This window comes from Mytilus edulis, chromosome 9, assembly GCF_963676685.1.
Source record: "Mytilus edulis chromosome 9, xbMytEdul2.2, whole genome shotgun sequence".
NCBI lineage: Eukaryota > Metazoa > Mollusca > Bivalvia > Mytilida > Mytilidae > Mytilus > Mytilus edulis.
Window position 1 is genome coordinate 3,473,971 of NC_092352.1, and position 24,930 is coordinate 3,498,900.

Genomic DNA, 24,930 nt, shown 5'->3' on the forward strand with positions numbered 1-24,930 from the left:
AACTGTTAATCTGTTCTAGGAAACACGATGAGATAGTGTAAACATGAAAATAGTAAACTAGGTAAGAAAAATGTCGTTCACAACGAACTTAACTGTTTTGCACCTTTCAAGCATCAAAATGATCTATAATGGGTTTCCCCCTGTACAATACTCTTTGATATTCATCGATATTAGTCCGAAATAAATGCTTTTGAAGATGTTTATGTAGGAATAGTCAGTAACATATAAAATAACTGGCAAAATCTTGGTTGCAACAATGTCATTGGGTGAAACGGCGTTGTAACCAATTAAACTGGAATATGCTAAAAAAATCCAACATACCAGTTAGAAAAGAGAGGCGAAACTACCAACTCTATTTTAGAACTCATAAGGCGAAAATAAACTGCAAACGCCATAACAAAAATTAAAATAAAATACCGAAAGACACAATATTTAAAGTATACAAAAAGTGCCGACACCTAAAAACTAAAAAAAAGCGGCAATATGAACACCATAAAAAACTGGAGAGGGGGTTCGTCAGGTGCTCCGCAAAGGGAAAGGAGATACTGTTCCATAAGTGACACCCGGCACGCTTAGTGTTAACATAAGAATTAATATTAAAGATATAAGGGAAAACAACTTAGTGAAGATGCATTTTCCTATGATGCAGTTTAATGAATATTATTATTATACAGTCATGATTTATAACAGCGAATTATATAATATTAAATTTACCCTAAGCGCTTTACAATGTATAATACACTATCATGACTATGTCCGGCATAACTTGGAAATAAAGTATACGGTTAGATTGTCATTTTCATTACACAGACATAGATCTCGTGAAATACTATAGCAAAATTTAATATCAAAGAACATCTCGATATTTGATGTTCCTGAACTTTCATAATATATTGCTAGAACCGGCTCAAACTGAACAGAAAGGCCAGGACAACCTCCACAGTACTGCTAACTTTAACTTATCTTTCTGAATCAAGTGTTTTGAAATCTTCGTATTATATGAAAAAAGAATATCTGCATAGCAATTTAAGCACTTTGACTTTGCTTTGCACCAACTAGTGTCATCATTCTTTAATATAGTTTGACTTTAAGACCCCCCCCCCCCCCTTTTTTCAATAAAAAAAATCCAAAATATTTAAATGAAATTAAAAATATCATTGACATCCCGACTCCAAATAAAGCTTTTGATTTGATTTAATTTAAATCCGTCATTGGGTACACAATCAGAATTGACATCATTAATTTAGCACAACCTTTACTGTAAATCATATGACTTGTCATGTGACTCTTACTAACAAACAAAAATGGTTTCCAAATTCAGTCTAAATACTCTGTTAATTTTATTGATATCTAGCTTTCTAATTGTTGTCAGTCTTAGATATGAACCAGATTGGAAGTCTTTAGATTCCAGACCACTACCAAGTTGGTATGACGAAGCAAAAATTGGTATCTTTATTCACTGGGGAGTGTTTTCTGTACCATCATTTGGAAGCGAATGGTTCTGGTATAGATGGAAAACTGCTAAAGAGCCAGGAATAGTTGACTTCATGAACAAAAATTATAGACCAGGCTTTACATATGCAGATTTTGCTCCCAAGTTTACAACTGAATTTTACAATGCTGATGAATGGGCAAATATATTTAAGGCATCCGGTGCAAGGTAAAATATCACGAATTAGTGTTACAGTTACAAGTACACATGTATCATGTAACCTTCAAAACTTTAGTGGCAACAATTTCATCAACATTCATGGATATAAAATTATTAAAACATCAGATATTACTCTCATTTTTTCAAACGCATACAACATTTTATTTTTACAATTTCATCCACATATAATACAATGTACACAAACTTAAGATATAGGATACAACAGATAAAGCTTTCCTCATTTAAATATTAACTGGTTTCTATTTAACTTTTTTGTAGATATATTGTATTGGTAACCAAGCATCATGAAGGTTTTACAAATTGGCCATCTAATTATTCCTGGAACTGGAATTCCATGGATGTTGGTCCAAAGAGAGATCTTGTTGGTATGCTTTCTTTATTACAAAATGCACATACATGTAATATATCATGTCTATAGGTTAGATAGTTCTAAATTGTTTAATTTGAAAATGAGCTAAAGAGATGCTTTGTACATGTACAAAAATGTATGTATTTGAGGCCTTATGGTTTCATCTGTTGTAATTAGTTGAGACAACATTTTTTTTTAATTAATGCTCAAATAATATAATTGTAATCTGTATGTAATTTGTAAACATTCAGATCTACAAATTGTAGTTTAGACTGGAGCTGGGAAGAAATAAGTAATGAAAAAAAGTATTACCATCATTTGACCATATGACAGGTTATTTTCGCTGGGTGTAAATTTTTGCTTATTTTCGCTGAAAGGACAAAATTGCCAAAACAAATTCAGCTAATTTACAAGTGCACATGCAATAGTATTGTAGAAAAGGTTTAAATCCGCCAAATTAATAACCACCAAAATATTTTGAATACCTTACTTAATGAAAAGCGCAATTTTTTTTTACCCTAATTTAACCTCCCACGTATAACGTAACTCCAAGGTAAATTCCAAAAGGTAGGAAGTCAATTAAACCTGACGAAATCAAACACAAACCAACAGAAATTGGAAAATAGCTGTGCATTGTACAATATGCCTTTACAGCCATCTTCCTCAGAAAATGATGGGTTAAACCTGGTTTTATAGCTAGCTAAAGCCATCCACTTGTATGACAGTTGTTTATAGAAGTTCTGTTGCATTGACAAGTTGATGTTCTTTCGGTTTTTTGTTGACAGGTGATACTTTAAACCAAAAGGGCATAAAAAATATCAAGAATATACACAATTTAAGGACATGTAGTAAGCTGCCTTTACTTTTCAAATACCACATTTACTTTTCAAATACCTTTACAGTACATGTATATATAATCTCAACTGAATTTAATTTTGACAAGCTCTCATATTACATATCTATTTATTATTACAGGTGAATTAGCCACAGCTATAAAGAGTAAAACAGATTTACATTTAGGACTGTACCATTCTTTACTGGAATGGTTTAATCCACTATATATGGCAGACAAAGCCAGTGGATTTAAAACTCAGGATTTTGTGAAAGTAAGTCAGTCTAATTTTATGTCCTGAACCTCGGAAAGTGTAGGTTTTAATTAGATTTCATAAAATACTCTAAGCAGGCAATTTCAAGGGGCACTCAAAGACAAAAAAATAATTAAGATATACTCCTAAGTGATAACTTGTGAGAACATCAACATTTTTTAAATAACAAAAATTAAAAATTAAAAAACTTGTTTATTGACCAATAAAAGATCATGCATCCAATAGAGTGGCAGAGCATTTATGAAAAGAAAAATACATAGCTTTTACATATATTTGGTTAAAATTGTACAGACAATGACAGGTTATACAATAACCATGGAAAAGAAATTATTTGACACTACATTACATTATATGGAAGAAGTACAATCTGATAGAGGGGGAAACATGTTCAATGTTATTACAAATCATAACAAATCAATGTAAGTCTTTAAGAAACTGGTTTATTTCTGATCTTGTGTATTTTTCTGATATTAATTATTTGAAATTATGTCATATCTACTTTATTTTTAATGAAATGTTATCAGATGATTCTATAATGTGGTAAAAAGAAAAATGTATGATGACCTCTAGGTATAAGTTCCAAAAGTTGTGGACTTTAGTCAATTTTTTATTATTTTAAATGTAGAGTAAAACAATGCCAGAGCTATATGAGTTAGTGAAAACTTACAAACCTGACGTTATATGGTCTGATGGAGACTGGGAAACCACTGATGTTTACTGGAATGCCACAGAATTCTTAGCCTGGCTTTATAATGATAGGTAACGGAATCTCATTCACTTCTTAACCTTGCTATATAAACAAAATGTTTTAGCATACTGAGGATTTATTCTTTCGTGGGTACCAATTGTCACACGGAATAAGGAAAACTTGCGTTTCTTTGGATATGTACATTGTAATTTCATGGTTTTGCCGAAGTTAGCATACAATCCTATAGAAGTTAGCATACAATCCTATAGAAAATATGTTATATGTTGAATATTTAATTCTGTGATTCACTTGTACCCACGAAATCCATGAAAATTGGTATCCAACGAATGATAATGAATCCTTAGTACTTCTTAATCAAAAACTTTGATTACATTGTCATCGTTTGAACCCTGGTGGATAGGTGCTGTATTGAAGTTGAAATTGAAAAATAGCTTACAAGTTCTGTATCCACCACTTACTTTTGATTTAATTGATTTTGTGTGTGTCTTTTTTTTTTTAGCCATGGCGTTGTCAGTTTATTTAGAATTAGTTTGAATGTCCCTCTGGTATCTTTTGCCTGTCTGTTACATGTGATATACAATTAGTAGCTGCGGAACCGTAGCTCTTAGGTCCTTATGCTATTTTTTGACTATTTGCGGACCATACATGATGTATGGTCCGCAAATAGTCAAAAAATAGCATAAGGACCTAAGAGCTATTTTTGACTATTTGCGGACCATACATGATGTATGGTCCGCAAATAGTCAAAAAATAGCATAAGGACCTAAGAGCTACGGTTCCGCAGCTATACAATTAGGATATGGTATGGTTGCCAATGAGACAAATTTCCACCAAAAACTAAATGACATAGAAGTAAGGCACTACAGGTTACTGTACAACCTCCAACAATGAGAAAAATCCATGTAGTAAGCTATCTGAAAGGCCCAAAAATGACAAAATGTGAACAATTCAAACCAGAAAATTAATTGCAGGATTGAAGTACAAAACAATAAACAAATATAATATACAGCAACATACAAGAATCACTGAATAACAGGCTCCTCACTCGGCTTGGATTAGGCACATAGAGATTGTGTCATGGTTGAACATATGTAACGACACAGGTGTTATGAAATAAGATGTATAAAAATATTCATCATAGTTTATTAAATTCTCCATATATATATATATCATCATAATATCACAACTATTTCTTCTGTTATAAAAATTTCACATTAAAAATCTTCTAGTTTCAATTTATATAAATTTCAGGCAACGTCTAATATACAGTATGAAAGAAACAAAAATAAAGAACATTAGTATGTTTCATCTCTGTATATAAATTTTATCCATATAATTAAGTGCATACATTTCTATTTCCTCACTGAAATTTCCTTTCTTATTTTTTATCATAAAGTTTAATAATTAATCAAATCTTTAAACTTTAAACAATTACTAAAATGTAATTTTTATAATGGATTTCTATTTAAAATAACCAAATTAACTGTTTCAAAGTATTACCAATTCTGAAATTAACCTTATTCCAGACTTATCATAAAAATCTAAATAGCTTCTCCATAACTAAACTTACAACTTTTGAATGAATATGACTTTTTAAATATCTTCTATATCTTACTTGTCTTAAATAATATGTAATAACTTTAATTATTGCTTCTCACCTAAACCACATGCTACAAGTGGTTTGCTTCTCACTCGAAAGTTTACTATGATAAAAACTTGTTTTAAAACAATAACATTACTTCATAATAATCATTATTCAACTTACAATATTTGAATGTTCACAATTCTGTTTCCATTTACACATGTCACATTGTGTTCCCAAAAACTTGTCAGTGAGTGACAAAATTAAATGTCAACCTCTTTAAATTACCCACGCTATTATCTGCGCAATTGCAGTCAACTTTAACCTACGAGAGTATCAAAAATCTCTTTTTACAATAAAATTAAAATCTATTTATTTTTATCTTTATCTTCTTTTTATATATTCTTTGAATATCTTAATCACTAAATAACAATTATTTTTAGAGTAAAATTAATTTCCAAACCAAATTCCAATAACTATACAAAGGGAAACATTTCAATCTAAAAAATGATCAAAATCCAAAATCTCAATCTCTCATGCTACACATATTTAGTATACCAAACAATAAAAGCAACCATCTATACTTTACCCAATATAACTACATTACATTAAAGTATATTATTTTGCAGCCCTGTAAAGGATACTGTATGTGTTAATGATAGATGGGGTAAAAACATTAGATGCAAACATGGAGGATTTCTCAATTGTAATGATAAATATAATCCAGGTATAGGATTACATTTAGATTATAACATTAGTACTGGTGGATTATCTGATTTATCTGACTGAGATTTTTGAATTATTGAATTTTAGTCTGAGCCTCGGTGAGGACTTTAAAATTGATTTTATTTCACTATTGAGTGCCTTCTGCATTCCAAATGGTTGTCAATTTCTTAACACCTGTTAGCATATTATGATTCATTCAATGAGCTGATAAATAGTATGATCTATAAACTCATCCAATCATCTTCTGAGATCATCGACAACCACTCATTTATCAAATGTTTTTCTTTAATTAGTTAGGAAATGGTTAAATTTCCACAGAGTTTGAGTAATACTGTCATACAGTTTTACATTTGATTATTATTTTGTAATTTTTTAAATATGTTTGTAAATTAATATATTAAAGAGATAACACAATGTTCTTGCTTAGAACACATTTGTAAATGGGGTAAAATATTTGTATAACAAGGAACATGACACACCTTCATGTAAGATCTTTTACATTCATTGAACATATATAATATATTGACACAAGCTTTTTAAAAAGGATGGTTTCCAGAATGACTACCGGTATATGGTCCCATATTGTTAAAATTACTACAATTCATTATATCTTTAAACTCAACATTGAGCAAACAGAAAAAAATAAATCAATCTAAATTGTGATGTCTTGCTAATTGATTGTTCATTGTAGGAAAGTTACAAAAGAAGAAATGGGAGAATGCTATGACGATTGACCGATATTCATGGGGATACAGACGTAATGCACGGCTGGCTGACTTTCTAACCTTACATGACCTTTTATCTGAAATTGTTTCCACTGTAAGGTAAGTATTTGTTTTTATGCAGCAAAAGTTGCACTGATTATATAAGCTGAAAGATGTATCATGACCTATAATTTCACACAACCATGTCATCTGGATTCTAGGGATGGTGGTTTTATTGACATAATATAAATATATAAAATCTTCTTATACTTCCTTTGTATTATTGTATCTAAATATCTAAATAAACATACTTGACATAAAATAATGAAATGTGGTATAATTGCCAGTGAGACAATATAAACTCCTTTGATATTCATAAAGTTAATCTCTGCAGTCATTAGCAACTCCAGGAAAATCTCATCTGTGGAACACTATTGCCTTTGCCCACAAAGTATGGCTTAGAATAACACGTATTCTAGATTGTAAGAAAAGTCAATACATGTAAAACTATGTAAGACTTGCTTCAATTTGTTCCATAACAAATTCAAGATACTTTTTTTTTAAATTTATTATTAGAATAAATAATATAGTCAGTAATCCTCTCTATTTTCTTTTTTTTTTATAATTAAACTTAGAATTACTTCCCTTTTAGGTGCTATTTTTATAAAAATTCTATACCATTTTTAGGCAGTTAAGCTGCCTTATGCGAGCACCCTGGATTTGTGTTCTACCCAATGAATTCGGAAATACGAGCCATTGTTATCATCTAGCTGGCTACTATATTATTTATAACTTATTGTACAGTTTTTTCATACTTTTCATTCTGGATTACAAAAAATATGACCAGAAAAACCTTAAATGATCGTCGATTTTCCCAAAAGTTTTGAAGTTGCACATAGGAAGTAGAGCACATTAGGAATCCTTATGTAGTTTATTCTCCCCTGAGCTTTTGGCTAAGATGTCAAAGAACAAATGTATGAAATTTTTAATCGCCGAAAATCTCTAAAGACAAGTAGTTAAGATTTCCCAAATTGCAAAAGTCGTAGGAATATTGTTTGTCGTCAATACGTAGTCATCTACGTCGGTAGTCTATTAATATATTTCAACTGATCACGCTGTTGGCGGCAATTTTGAATTAGAAGTTGATATTTTCGTATCTTTTAAATTTGGACGCAGGGATTCAAATTAGCGGTGGTCCGAGGTCTGCGACCTTCTACTTTTGTAGTCGGAATTACTACTTGGTTACTAGCTATGCCTGACATGCCCGACGGACCTTGAAAGAAAATAAAAAATAACTTTGCAAACATTTTTACCAAAGTTTCCTAATAAACGATCTCAAACTTATTTTCATCATTACTATTCATGGCAGCGATGTTCAATTTGTTCAATCGCTAGCTTTATACAGAAAATCGCTGACAAATAATGTGTAAATCCGAGTAAAATCGTATCTCACTGTCTGTCAAAAACAACATCGAAAAAAAAATGGCTGCCACGAGAAGACAATTAAAATATCGGATCCGATTCCGGAAGCGGATAAGGGTAACCCCGGGTTTTGGATATCAACTGAAAAAATCCAGACAGGTGACAAGATACATCTATGCATAGTAAATAAATACAAACACTAGAATTGAAAACCAACAGATGTATGTAAAAGAAATCAAAAGCAGAAAATATTTTGTACACCAATTTTAATGTCAAAATCCATTACAACGTGACATCTGGGAACAGTTTATCTAACAATATATATGTTCCTGGTAACAGTATCAGTTTTCTTTATCAGTGATAAATGTTGGTAATGCATATTAGATGCTTTTCAAGTTAAACATATTACTGCAATTGCAAGGGGTATTTTTTTCTTCTCAATTTTGATAGGTCAGTTAAAATAGCTGGAAGTTTCTTATAAATATAAAAAAAAAAGATCTGGTATGATTGCCAATGAGACAACTATCTATAAGAGACCAAAATGACACAGACAATAACAACAATAGGTCATCGTACACCCTTCAACAATGAGCAAAGCCCATACCGCATAGTCGGCTATAAAAGGCCCCGATAAGACAATGTAGAACAAGTCAAACGAGAAAACTAACGGCCCTATTTATATAAATTTTTTTAACAAAAAACAAATATGTAACACAAAAACAAACGACAACCACTGAATAACAGGCTCCTGACATGGGACAGGCACAAATAGTGCAACTATATTATATGATACCTGAATGTAAGCAAATTATTTAATATATAGGTGGAGTCCATTGGGCCACTATACCTCCTCCTGTTTGATAACTTTGAAACAGATGAGATCCCACCCCTCAACCATATACATTCATGTATGAGACTAAATAACTAATCAAATGAAAAACAGGAGAAGTCCCTAGGGTCACCCCACCCCCTCATATTTTAGAACTTGGTAACGGTCGAGATCCCCACCCCTAAACCATATATCTTCATGTAGGGGACAATATAACAAATTAAATGAAATATGTAGGGGAAGTCCCTGTGGTCACCTTACCCCTCATGTTTAAGAACTTGGAAACAGTCCAGATCCCCACCTTTAAATTAAACCATATATATTCATGTATGAGAACTAATCAAATGAAATATAGAGAGAGTCCTTAGGGTCACCCTACCCACTCCTGTTTAATAAATCAGAAACAGATGAGATCCCCACCCCTCAACCATATATATTCATGTATTGGACAATATAAATATATCAAATGAAATATAGCGGAAGTCACTGGGGTCCCCCACCCTCTCCTGTTTGAAAACTTGATAACGGTCAAGATCCCCACTCATAAACCATATATATTCATGTATGGGACAATATAAAAAATCAAATGAAAAATAGGGGTAGTCCCTAGGGTCACCCCACACCCTCTTGTGTGTGTTTTGAGAACTTGTAAAAGATTGAGATACCAATGCCTATACCATTTTCATTCCTGTTTGTCATTTCAAAAAAGATGGAATGACATACAAGGTCAATCTCATAGGCGACACATATGCATATCACTTTGCTAGACCCTAACACCTGTCATTTTATTCCAAACTTAGACATCATGGACTTGGGGTGAAGGTGGGAGTCATTTACATGTACTATGGACAGGTCAGTCAGACCTCACCATTGATCCCTGTAGTAGTAAACATTTGTCTGATTTGTGTCTCATAACTTTTGTACTGTACAACACAAACTCAGTTTTCTTTCCAGGGAAGCAAGTCCATTCATACTTTTACAAGCTCGTACTAAAGTCAACTTGAACTACTAACAGTCAACTAATACGAACAATTACAATCAACTAGAAGAACTGCAATCATTGCAAATTTGTACCACTGCTGACTCATGAAAGACTCATGACCATTCGTGGTCATGTGCATTGCTATTGAAAACCTTGATAAAATATGAATTATTTGCCTTAATGATTAATTCTTTAAATGAACATAAATGTACAATTTTATGTGAATGTTTAATGTTTGTTCTTTTAAATCTTTAAAAAAAAGTTGAAGCAACATTTCCACAGTTTTCATAATTATGTTTGCCTTGGTTTTTGGTTAACTGCCTACAGTGCTTACAGCGCTTTGATTCTATGATGAATCCACAGCATTGACAAATATCTATATATAAGTGTTTCCTAAAGAGGTGTAGAAATGATTTGGAGTTGGGCATTTTGTAAAGGGAGACAACTATGAAAGCTTCTAACCAGATCATACATTTGTTTTACAGTTGTGGTGGGAATATTTTGATCAATATAGGTCCAACACATGATGGAATGATAGTGCCAATATTTCAAGAAAGACTACGACAGCTTGGTGATTGGTTAAAAGTGAATGGAGAATCTATTTATGGATCTAAGCCATGGACTCATCAGAATGATACAATTACTAAAAACATATGGTAATTATTGTGTATTAACTATGATTTTGTCCACATAACAAGTTATTATATGTGCAAGATATATATAACATGGAAAATAATGTATAACTAATATAAAAAGTGATTAAAGACTTAAAAATGATTAAAGATACATGTTAGTATGCATCAAAAAGACAGCATATCATATTTGAAGAAAATATGCAGACTTTAACAATAAACAGATTTTTATAAAATACGCAACTTCTAAATTGAACTTCAAGCATCTTAGCAGTGAAAGGGTTACAATCCAGTCCCCTCCCTTTAACCCTTGGCAGACATTTATGATTACAATGCTGCACCATCACAATTCAGTATAATTATCTGCCCTTGATTTTCAAAGGTTTTTTTTCTGAGTGTTTTGAAAACACTTAACACAACTAATTTGTTTTGATAGCTTTATCTAAGAATTCAAGATTTGTATGTTTTTGTTGTATATTGAATGATTCTTAGTAAAATATTTTTTCAACTAAAAAGCATTTTTGCAACATGCCCAGACAGGATGCTCAGAAAAAAATCACACGATCTACCCTAAATGAAATGTAAATGTTCAAAAAAATTTAATTGCAAATCAAACTGTATCCATTATAATGATATGTTGTGTTTATTATTTCATAATTAATTATTTTTAAAACCTTCTATTATAGGTATACGTCACAGAAATCCAGTGATAGTTTAGACGTGTATGCTATTCTACTTTCGTGGCCTCAAGGGAAGGTATTGACTCTAGGGGCACCATTACCATCAACTACAACTGTGGTCTCAATGCTGGGATACAGTACAAAGTTAAATTGGAAGCCTGGTACCAAAGGAGGCATTGACATTAGTGTACCAGTTATTCCATCTAATCAACTACCTTGTACTGATGCATGGGTATTAAAGATTGAGGGTCTCAAGAACTAGACTGCAAAAATATTGTAATTCATAGTTTTTTGGGGTGTTTTTAAGAAAACTCCATACTAGACAGATGAAAATATTTATCCGTGAATCTCTGCCTGCAAACTCAGATCTTCTGTTTTATTATTTTACCTATTTTTAGTTTTCATAATTTATAATTTTATCTTCTGGATAGTTTTCTATGGCTATCATGGATGAAAATACAAATCATTGTAACTTTGAAAATTTGTAACCAATACAGGACAAATTTGAGAATTTAAACTTTTTGGAATTTAAAACTGCTGAAATGGATAAGCATCTTAGATTTAAAGAAGCATTTAAAGAAATATATAATTGTTGACAAATCATCAAAGAAGCAACAGTTAACCAGGGGAGAAAACTTTTGCATAAAATGTGCTCAATTCGGAGGTAGTTAATTGAATAAGGTGTAACTTCAAATTCACACATTCTAGGTCAATGAATGACAAGAAAACATGAATCAGTAAACTTTATTTCCTGTGTATTTCCTGAAAGCAATAGTTTTAAATAATGTCCCCCCCCAAAAAACTTAAAATTCTCTTTAAATGAATGAGAATGATTTGTTTACTCTTACTGTTGTCAATGTATAATTGAAAATAAGTTAAGTCTTTCAGGAAATTGTTATTACTATATGTTAGGTATTATTGTCACACCACAGGTAAAGGGATTGCTAATTTATTGATTCCTGAATGGTCCAAAACAACCAAAATGGCATGTCCCTAGACCGCCTGTTCAACATTCATACTCTAAAATATCGTAAAAAACTGTAGAAATAAATGTTATTTTTACTTAATATAAGTTCTTTAATAATTCAAAAGTATGTTTAGAGCCAACATATTATGATAAACAGCTTTTAACATAGGATTTTTAATTTCAGAAGGTGTGTCCCTAACAAAATGTCCACTACGAAACGAAGTCATTAAAATTTGCTAATAAACCGTTTTATAAAATCAATGTAATTTTTGTTTGCAGGAGATATAAACATTAGGGTTTTACAAAAGAAGTGATGCTTTTATAACGGCAATTAAATTGTTGGTAAAAAAAATTGAGCACATCAAATGGACCAGAGTGATACCGTATTTTTGTAAATGTCCACTACGAAACGGGTCAAATCTCCATCAGTATCTGGTTTTAAAATTATGAAAAAAATATCAGTGTACAGCTTAATACATGCTTTGATGAATACAATCAGTCTTGTTACTTTTGCAATAAAGGGATTGTGGAAAAAAAATAAAACATGTGAATACGTCCCCTACGAAACGGTCATCTACGAAACAAGTATGGGAGAAAAACGTTTCGTAGGGGACACTACCACTACCATACAGTCTTTTTTTACTCTTTTTTCAATTATATTCGTGCAAAGCAAATACCAAGGGTTAGTTTCATGTAATTTTTATTATGTTTTTATTAACATAGAATAGGGTTGATTTCAACTACGAAACTTTTTGTCCACTACGAAACGGATTTGTCACCTACGAAACACATCAAAATGTCCACTACGTAACATGAGTTGTACCTTCATATGTGAAGTACTGTCTAATCTTTATCGATAAAAAATGGTTCTCCAATTCAGAAAAAAATTAGATTTTCCTAGTATATAAAGTAAACAAACTTGAATGTCTATAGGAAACATTTAAAATTGCAAACATATGTGTGTTTAGAAGCAGTTTCGTAGGGGACAAAAGTCCCCTACGAAACAGTACTCAAATTATGAAAAAAAAATATCATTTTAAGGAGTATTTAAGATTGCACTTTTTGTTTACAAACAGGTCTATAATAGAGGTATTCAAAATAACTCTTGAAACTAAATTTTAGACAAGTTGATTTTCCATTTTTTTAGGTCTGAAATATACGCTTTTATTGAAAAACGCCCATAACTTACAAGCCTCTATACTTCTTTAATACATTCCTATATTTTGATGTAACTTTAAGATAGAGAAAGATATATATCATTTCGGATTTTGAACCTGAGAGTAGCTGGTTATTAATGTGAATTCTTTTTGTTTTGATTATTTTTTTATTGAATATTTTAAAAAATAGATCTAGACAAGACAATTTGAATTATAATTTGTTTTATATTTTATTCGTTTAATTTCATGTTAGTAACATAAAGGAAACTTGAAAAAGATAGAAATCTAGTTAGTATGATTTAGAAAGATCTCATCAATGTTCTAGATGTAGTTATTCATACCTCATCTGAGTAAAAGGTCTCTCTGTGAGTTTGAGATGTAGTTATTCATATCTCATCTGAGTAAAAGGTCTCTCTGTGAGTTTGAGATGTAGTTATTCATATCTCATCTGAGTAAAAGGTCTCTCTGTGAGTTTGAGATGAAGAACAGCAATAAAATTTGTGTTCCTTTTAGTGTGCTTGATCAGTGCAGTGAGGTTTTTGTATTATGTGAAGTAATACTCCATATCAGCTTTTCTTTGCCATTGCAATTCTTTGATTATGATAAATTCAAACTTTCACAATATAACATTCTGTCTGTAATATACTTGAATTATATTGGATCTGCATGTTATCTGATTATCATGGAGAAGAAACAATTAATAAAGTATCATTTCTCTATTTTTTTATATTTTTATGTTGTGCTTAATAATTTTTATAAAACTTTGTATACAATAAAGATCTTATAAGTACTGAAATTGACAGTATAATAATGTCTTTTAAAATGTCTGGTAGAAAAATCTTCCTTTTATGTTATGATCTATCAATATTTTTTATCATTACCTGCTTTACTTATTGATGTTATTGACATCTTAATCATTAAAACAGCTGATACTGCAATCAAATTTGTAAAAAAGAAACACATTTGATTTTGTGTTAATCTTTTTTATGACATAATAAAATAATAAAATTGTCTGCCTTTTATTGTTATTTAATCCAGAATGTAGAACATACACATAATTCCATGTATAGAGACGACTTTAATAAAGTAAAATGTTAAAGGTCATAACAGGTGTCTTAAACTTTTGCCCCAATATTGAGGGCATCACAGGGAAATTGAGAAAAAGAAAATAATAGAAGTATTGGTCCTTAACTGAGGGCTTTGTAAAGTGTTTGTTGGTATTTTGAACACAAAATTTAATGAATACATCATATTTCATGTTTCTTATCATTTCATTGTAAAATTGCAATTATTACAATACTAAAAAAAAAATTTGAAGTCCCATCTATACTATAAAAAAATGGTCAATTGAAAATGACAGTATAAAATGGCCAATTACATATGTTTGCAAACAAAACTACCATTAAAAAAAACTGTTGCATTGAGTAGTGCACAACTCACACCCAATTCCTTGCTCTAGAAGAGAATGCATATCCAACTTAAAATTTTATGGAATATGACGGTTATATATTATTCATTTCTTTGACCATATTTTTGTTATTTTACTTTTTACGCCTCTGACATTGGGTAAAACAAGCCTGATTGACTTTAGATTGTGTGTTCTGAAAGGGCAATCACATCCCACTTTACATGTCACATTTTTCTACTTTTGGTAACACACACTTTCCAAAAAAATAATTGATATGGAAGGGCAAGCATATCCTATGTTTGATGCCACACCTCTGACACTTCAAGTCAAATCAAGTGATCATAAAGAAGATTATCACACTTTCCCAAATATTTAGTGCTCTGAGAGGGTAAGCATGTCAAGCTTTACATATCCCATTATGACCTTGGGTGGCACACACTGAACATCAATTCAAGTCGTCTAGAATGGCAAGCATGGTCTGCTATATATGTCACACCCCTTACATTTGGCGGCACATACTCAACATAGGAACAAGTGATCTTCAAGGGCAAGCTTGACACATTTTATAATGCTCATTTCTGACATTGGGTAACATACAACCCACTTTAACGAACTTGATATAAAAGCAAAAGGTACCGAAATGATCATTCAAACTCAAAAGTTAAAAATGAAGGCAGTAGTATACCGTCCAATAGTCATAAATCAATTAAGCCAAAACAATGTAAAACCGATGGAAACACATCAACTGTAAAAAGAAAACAATGGCACAACAAAAACAAACGCTAACATACATAGAAACGGACAATATGTTGTCAACTGCCATATTCCTGACTAGGTCAAGGACAATTAAGAAAACAAATTGTGGGTTGAACCTGGTTTTATGGCAAGCCAAACCTCCCGCATACATGACAATGTTAAACAGGATAAACTGACAAGGCCATGGCTTTAAAATAAAGACAAAACAACAGTACACAAAACACATCATAGAAAACTAAAGACTGAGCAACACAAACCCCACAAAAAGATGAAACATTTAGTTTTTCCTGCTTTACATGTTAAAAACCTGTGACATTTTGGTATAACATAACTAATTTAAAATCAGATGCTGTAGAAGTGTTAGTTGTTCCTGCTTACAAGCCTTGGACCTGGTACATAAGTGTTAAACAAAAAGTAAAATCACAACAACAAAAATGGACTCCGAGGAAAATTCAAAACGGAAAGTCCCTAATCAAATGGCAAAATAAAAAGCACAAACACATCAAACGAATGGACAACAACTGTCATATTCCTGACTGGAAGTGTTAGCATATGCTGATTTGCATGTCAACAGTGACATTTGGCTATACAAGAACTCACTTGAAATCAGTAGGTAAACCAGGGTTATGTCAAAAAAAATCTCGTCCCTTTTAAAAATGTTTTTTGGAAGATACACATGTACCAAGACTTTGACAAAGCTTCTAAGTAATGACGTTGTTTATCATCTTATTTACCTGTTTAAGTGTTATTTATATTCGTCTTTGTATATGTTTAATCTTTACTGTTAAGTCTTTGTTTGGCAATATCCTTTGGTGTGGCTCATCATTTATACATCCTGCCATTGGATTATTGTGCTATGGTCATTTTTGTCGAGCCTTCGACTTTAGTAGAAAGGCACTGGCTACGGTTACATGGAAATGTAACAATAATAAAAATATTATTGTTACATTGGAGACTAAATGCCGGAATGTATGGTTGGGTAAGGACCTGTTTAATTACGAATGTAACAATAATTAATGAGGCTACGGTTACATTGTGTTATTGTTACATGAAAAACAGCAATGTACGATGGGACTAATAATATGTACTAAATAATAAAAGTTGAAGACATTTATTTTATATTTACAATACATACATTTATAACATACAATTTATTTACTGTACCTTTTTATTTACAATGACAATTTCTACAAATCCTTTAAGTGGTTTTCATGGTTTTTAAAGTCCGACACATTTTTGATGAACGAAATTACGTCCTCCACGGTAACGTGTACATACAGAAGTTCTTAGTATTTAAGTTATAGTTAGCAAACTTTGCTTTTGATGTATCAATTTGCGTCAAGTTGTATAGCTGTATGAAATTTATGTCTTGATATTGTTTCAGTTTCGTTTGAAACGCATCCCAAGTTTTATTTTTTCACCCTAAACACCATTTATTGAATAATAATATTTATTTATCAGTATTACAAGTATTGTTTAGTACATATGAAAGAACTAAGCAATACAACTATAGAATATTTAAGTTTAATAAATCTAGCGTACATTGCTGGTTTTCATGTAACAATAACGTAATGTAACCATAGCCTCAGTAATTATTGTTACACTCGTAATTATTCGGTTCCTCGCCCAACTTTGCATTCCGGAAATTAGTCTCCAATGTAACAATAATATTTTTATTATTGTTACATTCCCATGTAACCGTAGCCAGTGCCTAGTCGAAAAAGCGAGACTAAGCGATCCTACATTCCGTCGTCGTGGGTGTCGTCGTCGGCGGCGTCCACAAATATTCACTCTGTGGTTAAAGTTTTTGAAATTTGAATAACATTCTTAAACTATACTTGATTTCTACCAAACTTGGACAGAAACTTGTTTATGATCATAAGATAGTATCCAGATGTAAATTTTGTAAAAATAAAATTCCATTTTTTTCGTATTTTACTTATGAATGGACTTAATTTTTTCTGCGGGGAAACATTACATTCACCCTGTGGTTAAAGTTTTTAAAGTTTTAATAACTTTCTTAAACTATCCTGGGGTTGTACCAAACTTGGACAGAAGCTTATTTATGATCATAAGATAGTATCCAGAAGTAAATTTGGTAAAAAGATAACTCCATTTATGAGCGGCATAGCTAGCTATAAAACCAGGTAAAATTCACCATTTTATATATAAGGGAATGCTTGTGCTAAGTCAGGAATATAACTGTTGTTGTCATTTCGTTTGATGTGAGCTTTTAATTTTGCGATTTGTTAAGGGACCTGCCGTTTTGAATTTTCTTTAAAAAAAAAAATTTTAATTTAATTTCTATAATTATCAAAGGTTAAATTTCTTCATATTATATTTGTGAAATCAGTATAAAATAACTGGCATGCCATCAGAGTTCTAGAATGGAATCCATATCCCAGTAAGCAATTATGTTAATGGGTATAACAAACTCATATCAGATCAAGTGCTTTAAAGGGATAACAAGTACAAACCAAGTCATGTTCGATAAGTCACATTCAAAGAAAAGAGAACGGGATTACAGTAACGGTAAGTATATCCTTCTTGCCATGTCACATCAAACTCAATCCTATCAGATGCTCTTGAAGGGAAAGCATATACATATGTGTCATTGGGTAAACAAAACTCACTTGAAATCAGGAGGTCTATAAGAGTAAGATTATCCTGCTTTACATAAAATGAAATTAAAATGTATATCTATGATATTGGGTAAAATAGAAATCACTTGATATCAGGTAACTAGTACTCTAGAAGGGTATGCATATCAAAGCTGGTTTTATAGCTAGCTAAACCTCTTACTTGTATGAATGTCCCATAAAATTCCATTATATTGATGACGAAGTGTGAACAAAACAAACAGACATAATAGGTATAAATGTTAGAAATAGAGGTACAGTAGTCAACATTTTGTTATCTTAATCACTATAAAAACAAACAAATATGTAAAAAAACATTTACCATGGCACAATGACGGATTGTTTAAATGTAGACACACGTAACAAAGAAACACAAAAAGGCATATAGACAAAGTATATTAGCAACAAATATTTGGTATCTGGAAATAAGTATATCATACATGTATTTGATGTATGTTTATTTTTTCTTCATTGGCTAGAGGTATAGGGGAGGGTTGAGATCACAAAAAAATGTTTTACCCCGTCTGTCCCCAGTCATGAGGCTCTAACCTTTGTTAGTCTTGTATGATTTTAAATTTTAGCTCATTTATATATTTCTGAGTTTAATAATCCACTAAATCACTAAACTAGTTCATATGTTTGTTTAGGGGCCAGCTTAAGCACGCCTCTTGGTGTGGGATTTCGTGCTGTATTGTAGACCCATTGGTGTCCTTCGGCTGTTTACTGCTCTTTAGTCGGGTTGTTGCCTCTTTCACATATTCCCCATAACCATTCTCAGTTTTATTTTATGTCAGTGACATGCAGCCAGGAGCTACAGAAGGGCCCACTGAGCATATCACACTTCTGATATTGGGTATTACGAACTCATATCAAATCAAGTGCCTTAGAAGGGTTACATATCCTGCTCTAAATTCCTCCTTATACATTGTTATTGCCTAACTCACATCAAATCAGGTGACATAGAAAAAGAGGATAACAACAGCACATTCAAATTCGTATAGTTATCCTGTTTTTCATGTCAAATCCGAGACATTTGGTAATACACAAATCCTACCAAACAAGCGGCTCTAGAGACATTTGGTAATACACAATTCACATCAAACAAGGGCTTTAGAAGGGTCATATATATTCCGTTTTATGAAATTTCCGAGACATTGGGCAATGCATAAAAAATATTGAATGAAGAGCTCTAGAAAGATTACAAATATCTTCCTTATCATGTAAAATCGGGTACGTTGGGTAATACATAAATCCCATCAAATCAGGGGCTCTAAAAGGGTATCGTATATCTTCCTTTTCATGAAATATTCGAGACATTGGGTTGTACATGACTCACACCAAATAAGGGGCTCTTGAAGTGCAATGTGTATTTTCCCTTTCGTGACAAATCCAAGGCATTCGGTAATACACATATCACATAAAATCAGGTGCTTTAGAAGGGTGGTAACATACATTTTCCTTTTTAGGCAAAAATCCGTGATATTGGGTAATACACAACCTACTTCAAATCAAGTGCTCTAAATGATTTTTATCTTGGGTTATTTACAACTTAATCCAATCAGGTGTTCTAATGGTTAAGTTAATTCTGCTTTATATGGAAAAACCTTTGACATTTGGTTATAACTCACATCCAAGCAAGTGCTTTAGAAATGAATCTCACAACATTCACAATTCTGACATTGTATAACCCAATGATATCACACTTGATATGTCACACCTTTGACATGGGTTAATACACAACTCGTATCGAATGAAGTAATCTAGATAGAAAGTTTATCCTGCTTTACATCTGTGGTATTGAGGAACACACATTTTACTTCAACTTAGATGCTTAAAATATCCTTCATTGGGTGTCATCCCTGTGCCATTAATATAACACAGCTCATATATCTGGAGCTCTAGAATGAAATACATATCCCACTGAACAAAATACAATGTGACATTGAGCAAATCATACTCACATCAAATCAGGTGCTCTAGAAGGATGATATATATCATGCATTACATGCCAAATCCGTCACTTTAAGTAACACATAACTGACCTCAGTCTAGTGTTTTTAAGAGTGTTTATTCTGCTTTACATGGCAAACCTATCACGGTGTGTAATACACAGCTTATATCCAATTAGTAGCTGCATGAGTGTAAGTTTATTCTGCTTTACATGCCTGACCTTTCACATTGGGTAATACACAGCTCACATATATAATACTGTTGCCTTTATTTTCAACTGAGGAATGACACTAAGTTACAAACCGACCTATTGCTGAAGTAAATTCATCCCATTTCGATATAACCTCTGATCAACATCAAGCTTTTATTAACCTCAGAGTGGAGATGCATCAAATAAGGACAAGTCTTTGGTTTGACATTAAAGACGATTACTTTGAGGTTTAAGCTCACAACCCCTTTACACTCCAAGTTGACAACACACTTATTACACCAGAGGCATTCAGAAAAGCAAAAGGAGAACCAATTGAGGTCAATCAGCTAAAAAATACAAATTCACAAAGTGTGAAATGTTTTGTTTTATTCAGATAAAATATTGATAGATAACATGCTATGCCTGCATAGCTAAATCATATTTACATGTAGTATAGTCATTAAAAGTATATAAAAACATTACTTTCAATCACAATTGTATATATCAGTTTCTATAAAATAATATATTCACTAGCCATGATGAAACATGATTTATATTTATTTCTTTAGTTTAAATTTTTTTTTGCTTAAATATTTAAAATTTTGTTATAATAAAAATTAAAGACATTTTTGGCGCAAGGAATTTCTTAAAAAAATGTTTAAAAATTTGATAACAAAAGTAAAAATATTGTGCAATGGTCTTTATGAACATAGATTATGTTTACTTTAATTCCTTGTAATGGTTTGCCTAGGAATTAACTATTTTTTTACATTTTTGTAATGCTAAACTGTAGGGTTCAGATACGGTTCTCTTTAGGTTTTCATCAATAATAAAATATCTATTACTGGCTTTATAGATAATCTTATATGAGTATTACAATCGTATAAAAAGATGAAGAAAATTAATGGTGATGTAAGAATGAGCGCTATAAAATGAGGTTTACTTAAGAGTTGCATCTTTTATTGGACTAAATGTACATGTGTAATTGGTAAGTATTTTGTTACAGTAGTTGAAGATTTGGTTTTAGATTGTGACTCAGATTTGTTTTCGTTTAATCAATTTATGAACAGCAGTATACGTAACTGTTGCCTTTTTTGGGAAATAGAAGGGTTTCAAAAATCCTATCAGTTTCTCAAATCATCATGACTATACATTTGTGTACAGATGTCATTCACATTTTTAAAACCTTAGGAAAAACTCTTTATTCCAGTTTGTATTTCTACTTTAACTAAAATGAACTTTGCAGTGCTAAGAAGAAAGTTCTCAATTTAACAAAACTTGGAACTTTAATTCCAAATTCTGTTTTTTTTAATCAACATTATATAAAAGATATATTTCAAGACTTTAACATTTTACAAAACAGTACTAACAATCTTTGTAAATTTACATCTAAAAATGATCTGAATTCCTGATTCTATGAGAACTCAGTCTATAATGGCAATATAACAATGTTGTGAAGACTAATGATGTTTTGATTAGATTATCATTTTCCGGTAGGATGTCATTATTTTTGTTTAAAATGTCTTCTTCCTCTTTCTACTGCCAGACCTACAAATGAAGAAAATAAAAAATATAAAAATAATGATTACCCTTTCAAATTCAACAATTCTAACATCAATTAATGTATCAATACGTTGAATGTAGAATGGCATTTTACATTCATTCAAACCAGTAGGCATTTATCTAGAAATTCTATTTTCAGTTGAATGATGGTTACTCAACCTGTATAATTGTAAAAATAAGTTGATCATTTAATGCCAGTGTGAGATTTAACAAAGTCGATCTTTTACAAATTTCAATATAAGGCTCAATTCCAGGTTTATTTTAATTTAAAGTCAATTTTACTGATTTAGTTCTAAAGTTTTTTCCTGTTTTAGTTGATCTTTTCTCATCAAAGAATCTCCTTTAAAATATAAATATATCCATGCTTGCGTCAATAAAGTTGATGAAAACAACAAACTTCCAAATTTCAGATCATTTTTTAGGAAACCACAAAACATGGATTGCAAAGTAATATCATACAGTGTGTATGAATCCTTATAACAGTTCAGATAGCGACAAATTTAAGCTAACAAAATGTAATTTGATACTATTCAAGATTTTCTATGTAAACAGGCCATCGAAGAACTTTTCATTTATAGTTTTTACAAATTTTTATTTCACAGTCTAACCATATTTTGAACTAAATTCAATCAATATCAAGATGCAGACGATAACATGGTTACTTAATGAAATTTGACAAACAAACTTAAAGTATAATCAAATGTAAATGTATTAAATAAGATGTTGAGGAAATTTCTCCCAAACATATGAAAACATTTTTCAAAAATCTTTTTTAAAATTATATGTATATGTATCTAATTTTATATACAGATTTTGAACTGAATGGGTAATTAACATTTGAAAAGCTGTATAAAATAAGATGTTAAGGAACTTTCTCCCAAACTTATGAAAACATTTTTCAAAAATCTTTTAAAAAATTATATGTACTGGTATATATAGCTAATTTTATATACAGATTTTGAACTGAATGGGTAATTGTCATTTGGAAAGCTGTTTAAATAGTGAACCATAAATAATTAAGGTATGTTCTGTCTTGCAGTCAATTTTCAGACAAATCCATAACAGTAAATTAAGGTCTGTTCAGACATTTCATTTACAGTCATTTGAGATCTGTTCATTTTATTTTCAGACTGTTCAGTTATTGTAATTATTTTTAGATTGCCTACGCTGTATTTGGCAAAACTTTTAGGAATTTGTGGTCTTCAATGCTCTTCCACTTAGTTTTTTATTTAGTCTATTAAACATTTTTTGATTTGAGTCACTGACGAGTCTTTTGTCAAGGAAGCATGTGTCTGGCCCAAATATGAAATTTAATTCCTCATATTTATGAAGTTTATTTACCTGTATAAAAGATTTCTTACTCCTAAAAGAGTAAAACCATTAACCCCATAAAATGTCCCTGTCATTGTGTATATTTTAAACTTCAGTTAGTTCAGCTAATCTAATATGCATGTATTGCTAGTATGTAATATTTTGTAAACGAAATAGGATTGGATTATACCGACAGTTGCTAGACAAGCCACATTTTCTTAGTACTGATTCTTAAAGAATCCTGCCCCTAGATGTTGATGTATGTATACATAGTAAAGCATTAGAATATGAACATAACTTCCTTACCTTAACAGTATTGTCTACAGCTCCTGAGAATACCCTGCCCCTTGATGTGGCAAGGCATGCCACACTTCCTTGATGTCTGATTAGCGTCTGTGTACAAATCATATTATCCATACTCCATACCTACAATAACAAACACTTGTTTCAGTTGCTGATTTCAGGTATGTGTTGTATCAGAGGTATTAATGCCATTCAATTATTTAGTTCTTATAATGCAAGTGTAGAGATGTGTTTATATTCAAATAATCAACAAATTTGAGTAATAAATATATATCATAAGATATGGTCAGACGTGCTGTAATTTTATTTTCCATATTAGATAACAGTGGAATATGTTGGTCTTTATTCAGGTATACCTCTTTAAGAACATTAAAATGATTGGCCATAGTTTTAAATACAAGGTAAATTATTGAATATTGAATTCAAAATAGCTTTGAAATTTAAAAAGTAATTACAAATGTAAGTAGTTGAAAAATATTATGAAATATGAGCCAGTCCATGCGAAAAGGTACAAAAAGTCCTTTTGATAAACTTTACAGGACACGTTATCAAAGTTTGTTAAAATATTTTTGAAAAACGATTATATCCGAAAAAAATTACATTAATGTAAACATTCACAAGATTGTCAATTCTATCCCAAATTTGTCAATTAAAACAGCAAAAGACGTAGAAATATCTGAATTTTTGGTATTTGAGCAAGCGTAAAATCATTTGTTCCCCGGACTAATGCTATACCGACCAGAAACTTAAAACTTTACGACACTAGAGAGACAAAAGTCAATAATTTTCTTCAGTTTTCTTGAAAGCCTCACTTGTAAATCAACAAAATAACTTCTATCTAATGACAAAAGAAGGTTGAAAAGTGAAACAAAGGCTCTTTGTCTTGTGGTTAGTATACTTAGAGGTTAAATTTCACAACTTTTCTAATTCTACAAAATGTGGCCAAGGAAGTCCAATAGGCAACATAATGGCCCTTTTACTTTAGTTGGTAATTACATACTGTAAAAGGTAAAAAATTGCCCTGTGTTTGGTATCCCAAAATTATTCATGATGGCCCATTGTCCAGTAAAGCTAAGGTACCTTGAAAGGTGACATAATTGCCCTTGTTCAATGTAAAACTTATTTCATTTTAGATTCAATATTATTTTTCCTTTTCTAAAAGAATTAATTAATATATCAACACATATTATTTAGATTAAACTAGATGGAATTTCTGTAATTGCTTGAGCAAGCCTTTTTGGATCTTGTAAAAAAGAATTTGTCTAAACATCCAATGGGTTGTGTGGGATTAGC

The 24,930-nt window shown here is 31.2% G+C and overlaps 2 protein-coding genes across 3 annotated transcripts in view; one reads left to right on the forward strand and one right to left on the reverse strand.

Annotated features, from left to right (window-relative positions):
* Nucleotides 1-1,248: 1,248 nt before the first annotated feature.
* Nucleotides 1,249-14,537, forward strand: LOC139487516 (alpha-L-fucosidase-like). The gene is made up of 9 exons (XM_071272374.1): nucleotides 1,249-1,660; nucleotides 1,931-2,037; nucleotides 2,997-3,127; nucleotides 3,753-3,886; nucleotides 6,048-6,145; nucleotides 6,836-6,968; nucleotides 10,567-10,737; nucleotides 11,400-13,874; nucleotides 13,977-14,537. The coding sequence occupies exons 1-8, from the start codon at nucleotides 1,305-1,307 to the stop codon at nucleotides 11,653-11,655; spliced, it is 1,386 nt and encodes a 461-aa protein (XP_071128475.1). The 5' UTR covers nucleotides 1,249-1,304; the 3' UTR covers nucleotides 11,656-13,874; nucleotides 13,977-14,537.
* Nucleotides 14,538-20,821: 6,284 nt separating this feature from the next.
* The window catches only part of LOC139487517 (E3 ubiquitin-protein ligase TRAF7-like), a 44,251-nt gene continuing 40,142 nt past the window's right edge, over nucleotides 20,822-24,930 (reverse strand). For both annotated transcript variants that reach the window (XM_071272375.1, XM_071272376.1), the window contains 2 exons: nucleotides 23,641-23,760; nucleotides 20,822-22,008 (listed from right to left, as the gene is read on the reverse strand). In XM_071272375.1, coding sequence (XP_071128476.1) covers nucleotides 21,997-22,008; nucleotides 23,641-23,760 — 132 coding nt within the window. In that variant the 3' untranslated portion in view covers nucleotides 20,822-21,996. The remainder of the gene's footprint in view (nucleotides 22,009-23,640; nucleotides 23,761-24,930) is intronic.

What these genes read in the sequence shown, in the direction of transcription:
- LOC139487516 (XM_071272374.1), top strand. Translation starts at nt 1,305, where the DNA reads ATGGTTTCCAAATTCAGTCTAAATACTCTGTTAATTTTATTGATATCT. An exon ending in GCCTGGCTTTATAATGATAG is followed by an intron (nt 3,887 to 6,047) that starts GTAACGGAATCT and finishes ATTATTTTGCAG; the next exon opens with CCCTGTAAAGGATACTGTAT. An exon ending in GAAATTGTTTCCACTGTAAG is followed by an intron (nt 6,969 to 10,566) that starts GTAAGTATTTGT and finishes TTTGTTTTACAG; the next exon opens with TTGTGGTGGGAATATTTTGA.